At 44.2% G+C, this 5,418-nt stretch overlaps 1 protein-coding gene across 3 annotated transcripts; it reads right to left on the reverse strand.

Moving 5' to 3' along the window:
• Positions 1 to 1,699: 1,699 nt before the first annotated feature.
• Positions 1,700 to 3,881, reverse strand: LOC148040350 (14-3-3-like protein GF14-C). Of its 3 annotated transcripts, none has more exons than XM_087698674.1 (5): positions 3,599 to 3,881; positions 2,781 to 3,343; positions 2,513 to 2,635; positions 2,190 to 2,306; positions 1,700 to 2,072 (listed from the first exon to the last, which is right to left on the reverse strand). In XM_087698674.1, the coding sequence occupies exons 2-5, from the start codon at positions 3,258 to 3,260 to the stop codon at positions 2,049 to 2,051; spliced, it is 744 nt and encodes a 247-aa protein (XP_087554800.1). In that variant the 5' UTR covers positions 3,261 to 3,343; positions 3,599 to 3,881; the 3' UTR covers positions 1,700 to 2,048. The 3 variants fall into 3 exon arrangements, with proteins under 3 accessions (XP_087554800.1, XP_087554783.1, XP_087554791.1); XM_087698657.1 differs by having other exon boundaries at positions 3,479 to 3,741; XM_087698665.1 differs by having other exon boundaries at positions 1,700 to 2,069; positions 3,599 to 3,734.
• Between the last annotated feature and the right edge of the window lie 1,537 nt (positions 3,882 to 5,418).

Here is a 5,418-nt window from a genome sequence, read left to right on the forward strand (position 1 = left end):
ATCCAATTAGTGTCAACCGAGTTGCCCCTAAAAGATCCATTGGGCCAAAAAGGAGCTTACAAACAACCAAACCCTCAAGAAAACCAAGAAAATCAATGAAAACACCAACTTAGAGGCCATAGATCCCAATGTCTTTGATTAACCATAATCAAACCTTCAAAATTATATGTTCATTTAGTTTTTATATTTGATCATTCTAAATACAACATTAAATATACATCCTCCAAACCATTGCTAAATTAGATCACTAACTAAAGCAAATTATCATGCACACAATTTACTTCATATGATAATCTTACATCTTACATGTTAGATGAAGGTACTAATCAACTTGGTAAATGAATGATGAAAAACATTACTTGATTGAACGGTTTATGCATCAACTAAAGGATGATGTCTTGAACCTTGTGTATTGGGCTAAATTAATAAATTGATCATATATGTCAACATTTTGGCAGCATAATTTGATTGGATAGTTAAAAGTAGCCAAGTGAGTTGACTAGAAAGCGAAAGAAGAGTGTGCAACAATAGAATGTAATGTGCAAGTGGAGTGACTATGCTTTATGAATGAGGACTCAAAAAGTCAAAAAGCTTTCCATTGTTCAAACTAGTAACAATTGGGATTAAGAAGACTCCAATGTTTTTGAACCCTCTCTCTCTCATTAAAGGGGACCAAGTGATGTATATACTTCACTTAACAAGGAAAAAGCTCCTAAACCCTTGAAGCTCAAAATTGATTACCTTTACAATACATTGCTAATCCCAAGGGTACACCACTCAGAGCTGAGTCTTACAATGTCCTTGATAAGCTTAAAACCCCTTTAGTGACTATTCATGGAAGCCCCATATGAATCCAATGAACCAATAAATTTTTCAAATGAAGTGCACTAATCCACGTTCATAAACTACAATGATAGGCAAATGTGGACATCACCGATTGGTTTTTGAACCTAAAATTGGCCCCACTTTACATCATGCCAATAGTACAAAGTACAATTATGAATGTACCATATGAAGTATGATGCATTTATAATTAACAAAAAAACTACTTCACTATGAGAGGCAAAACAATTGCCACTAAGAAAGCTATTATGGATGTACATTGGTAATTACTCTAGAAGCCTACAATTAGAATGACGTGCCTTGTCCAATTAGGGTAAACCCATTGAAATTTTATAACTATGGATACAATTATGCCACCAATCCACCATATAATTTGCATCCCAATAATATAGCACACTTCCCTTGTGTGCCAATAATACTCTTGCCTCAAAAGCAAGGCTTAGGGCACAAAGTGCACTCACTTTTTGAAATGCCAAACTTTTTGAAATGCCACACATTGCATTGCCTAGCCATGAAGCCACATTAAGCATGTCTAAGGCCATGAAGTGCCCTAATCATTAGAAACATTGGTGCAAAGTACCCGAGCATGGATCATCTAGTGTAGCTTTTTACACTATTCATAGAAAGCTATTCTTTTCTTCTAGTGCAATAGCCAAGTAATCTAAAAGTTCATGAACATCATCCACAACATCAAGTGAGAACATATCAGAAGTGCTCGTGAATTCTAGCTATGAATTCTACCTTTTCCCTATAGTTGCAATGTTATCGTTAATCTTAATGGCACAATCTGTCTAATTTCAAGAACCGTACCATGCAAGGCTTCTTTAGGTAACCCTCACACACACACACACACGCCTTGAGTACAAATTATTCCAAGAAAATATAATGCAAGTATTTCAATAGAATGAGAAGTGCCTTTTAATGCAAATAAAGGCGGAGGGTACGAATCGACCCAAGTACTGCTTGGTGTGGAGATGGGGGGCGTCGGCCAGTTCATGATACGCTGATGAGGCTTCTAAGTTTTCCCTAAACCAAACGAGACTTCTAAAGAAAATGCAAACAAGACTGCCAAAGAAAACGAATTGACTAGGACTTAGTAAGAATATTGTGTTGCTCCCGCCGAGACCAACAGGAATCCCACGAGATGGTGCTCCTGCAGTCTCACAGACGTCAGCTTGTCGCCCGTAAGCACCTTGCTCTCGCGTCTATGGTTCGTCCACTTGGTCCTGCTACAGAAAGGACACAGGAATGGATCAGATGCACTGATATTACCACCGATAAACGATCAATGGCGAGACATTACCAGAGGAGTATCTTTTAACAAACAGTATGATTAGCCTTCATACCTGCATATCAGAAGTCCACAAAGTAAGGTTGTCCCGCAAAAGCTGCATAATCAGCGTACTGTCCTTGTATGACTCCTCCCCTAGAGTATCCAGCTCCGAGATTGCATCATCAAACGCCTGGACAAGACAATATGGTACTCATGTGGACGGAGATTGAAAGCACAGACACGCCCATCAGCACACGGTTGCGCGTCACAGGAAAATGCCATCCGCAGTGCAAGATACAACAATCTGTACTCGAGCTTCTAAGGGTCACAAGCTGACCCTTTGCTGTGGCGCAAGATTTAACCTAGAATGCGAGTAAGTTAAGAGCCACAACTGACCTGTTTTGCCATCGTGCAGGCGCGATCGGGGGAGTTCAGGATTTCATAGTAGAAGACCGAGAAATTCAAGGCGAGTCCCAAGCGGATGGGATGAGTGGGGGCAAGGTCTGCAATGGCGATGTCCTGGTAATAAGGATCCACAGGTGTGCGCGATTAACATAGATAGACATTAGCGCATAGAAAACAACACAGTCGAAGCCTCCCTCTCTCTCTCTCTCTCTCTCTCTCTCTCTCTCTCTCTCTCTCTCTGCATGCGCATGTGGAGTACCTGAGCAGCCTTGTACGTGATCAAGGTGTTTTCGGCTGCTTCCTTCCTCTCTGCACCCGATTTGAACTCCGCGAGATAACGATGATAGTCCCCCTTCATCTTCAGGAAGAAGACCTTCGACTCGCTCGCTCCAGCCGTGGGGATAAGATGCCCGTCCAGCAAGGCCAGTATGCTGTCGCAGATCTTGCTCAGCTCTGCCTCCACCTTCCCTCTGTACTCCTTGATGCGCGCCGTATGCTCCTCATTCCCCTTGACCTCTTCCTTCTGCTCGATCGACGAGATAATCCTCCATGAAGCCCTACGGGCCCCAATCACGTTCTTATACGCCACAGACAGCAGGTTCCTCTCCTCGACCGTGAGGTCCTCGCCGCCAGCATTCTTGGCCACTCTCTCCATGTACTCAACCATTTCTTCGTAGCGCTCGGCCTGCTCAGCGAGCTTGGCCATGTAAGCGCTCTCCTCACGGGACGAATCCGCCATAGGCGAGGACGAAAAAGGATCAGTGGAGAGAGTGGCTGGCAGAGGGGAAAACCGACCAGGTTGAAGATATGAAACCCTAACGGCTGCAGGAGAGAAGGAATGACAAAAGGTAAGATATGGGGGGGACACGCAACGGCAAAGAAATACGTACGTACGAAAACCTGCGAGGGGCAGACAGCTATCGAAGCTGCGACTGTGTGTGCGGTGAGGAGACCGACCTTCAAACGCGTTAATGACGCAGATGCGAGTGAGGCAAAACTTGAGAACGCCTTAACGACGCAGACGGGCAGCTGACTGTGAGCAGGAAAAAAATAAAGAGGTAGCAGATGGAGACAGACCTGCAAGCTGCGGAGGAGCGATACAAAGCTGATGGAAACACGCCTGCAAGCGAAGGAGAGCTATGGAAGCTGCGACTGTGTGCGAGGGGAGAAGACCCTCAAAAACCGCCTTAATGACACGATCGCGAGTGGTTAGGGAACCTTCAAACGCCTTACAGACGGAGAGGAGCTGTTGTTCATTGGTGCGAAGGGAGCAGGAAAAAACGAAGCGGCAGCAGGGAGCTATGGAGGCTATGGTGCGAAGGGAGGCAAAACTAGAAGCGGAAGCGGAGGGTTGCGGAGGCTATGGAGGCCGAGACTGGAGGTGCGGTGGAGGAAACCCTAAACTGCGAGGTGCAGGTAGACGGTTTGTTTGTAGGTAGACTACTAGTTTGTGTATTGGTGCGATCGATGGAAGATAATGACGAATGGATGGAGGAGGGAGGAGGGAGGCGCAGGCGCAGGCGCAGATGGGCCTCGAAAAGCTCACGCTCTCTCTTCCTCTCTCTCTCTCTCTGTTCGATGACGACGCACCAGACTTTACACGTGTCCTGCTCCCGCCGCATCGTTTTGCTGGAAGCCCGGCTTTTTATTCTCTTTTTTTTCTTGTGTTTCTTATTAAGCAGGGAGTCATAAGCGCTCACGAGCTGGGCCGGTGGCAAGTTGCAACCAAGCCCTCTTGCAGCTGGCAATATTGAGCTACAAGTCTGAGATAAAATTTTGCATCGTGCAATGTTTTTATGTGCTGTTGCAAAGCGGTGAGTGAAGAAGCCGTACTGTCGCAAAGCGGTGAGCGAAAAAGCCATTGGGCTTCGTTCAATAATCCATTTCCCCTCTTTCTCTTCCCTCTTTCCTCTCTCCGTTTCTAAGTTGTTTCATTTCTCCTTCTCTCGCTCTCCTTATGCCACGCTCCCTTCCCTCCCCCACCTTCCCTCCCGCCCCCAAACTACCCTATGTCTAGATATTTTTCATCTTCGGCTCTCTTTCCCCCCAATCCTCTCTATAAATCTTATTTCTCTTTCCCTCTCTTCCTCCGCCTTTTGTTTTACTCTATTTTCTCTCATCTCTTTTCCCCTTTCCCCCTCTCTCTATCTCAAATCTATAAAATCTCCAATAGAGAATGCCAGATATACATACATCTCACATGACCATAAGAAAACACATGCTTATTTCACATAATATTTAGAAATGACTCTCTCTCTCTCTCTCTCTCTCTCTCTCTCTCTCTCTCTCTCTCTCTCTCTCATCAAACTTAAAACTAAAAGAAGTTTATAAAATTTTTTACAAAATCCACCAGGATCAAATGGGATATCACCGCCTGGATCAAAAGGAAAAGAGTCAGATGGATCATAGAAGTACTCCTGTCCACCATCATCCTCGAAATCTTCATTTTCAGCATTGATTGTGACTGCATTAACTTCATCTATGTCATTTTCAAAGTCCTCAAGAACTAGCATACTCTGAAACTTTGGCTTGGCATTTTTGTATACACACTTTGAAGCATGGTTAGGAGTATACTTTTCTCCACACTTGAAGCATAAGCCTTTGTCCTTTCTTTCCTTGTAAAGATCCATGGGAATATTTCTGAAATTTGTATTGGCTGAAGTGGACTTAGGCTTATTGTCACCTTGCTTAAATTCAACCTTTGGACTGTTTGCTGTCCTGAAATTGCTTTGAAGCCTAGTAGCATTAAATGGAGGATAAGTTGGTATCCGTAAGCTCCCACTAGGCATATGATTGCTGCCATAATTGTTACCAACTTGCCCTTGCTTTAAAACAGTCCTTGGCTGTCCATAACTTGGCTGAAATGAAGACTCTTTCCTATACTTTCTTCCATAGCG

Source organism: Lygodium microphyllum, chromosome 2 (genome assembly GCF_053477565.2).
Source record: "Lygodium microphyllum isolate KBCC chromosome 2, Lygodium_microphyllum_v1.1.10, whole genome shotgun sequence".
Lineage (NCBI taxonomy): Eukaryota > Viridiplantae > Streptophyta > Polypodiopsida > Schizaeales > Lygodiaceae > Lygodium > Lygodium microphyllum.

Bases quoted from the DNA above. Each gene is read 5' to 3' on its own strand.
- LOC148040350 (XM_087698674.1), bottom strand. From the start codon at position 3,260: ATGGCGGATTCGTCCCGTGAGGAGAGCGCTTACATGGCCAAGCTCGCT. The intron at 2,307-2,512 runs GTCAGTTGTGGC...TGTCTTGTCCAG, and splicing joins CCTGCACGATGGCAAAACAG to GCGTTTGATGATGCAATCTC. The intron at 2,073-2,189 runs GTATGAAGGCTA...TCCTTTCTGTAG, and splicing joins TGTGGACTTCTGATATGCAG to CAGGACCAAGTGGACGAACC.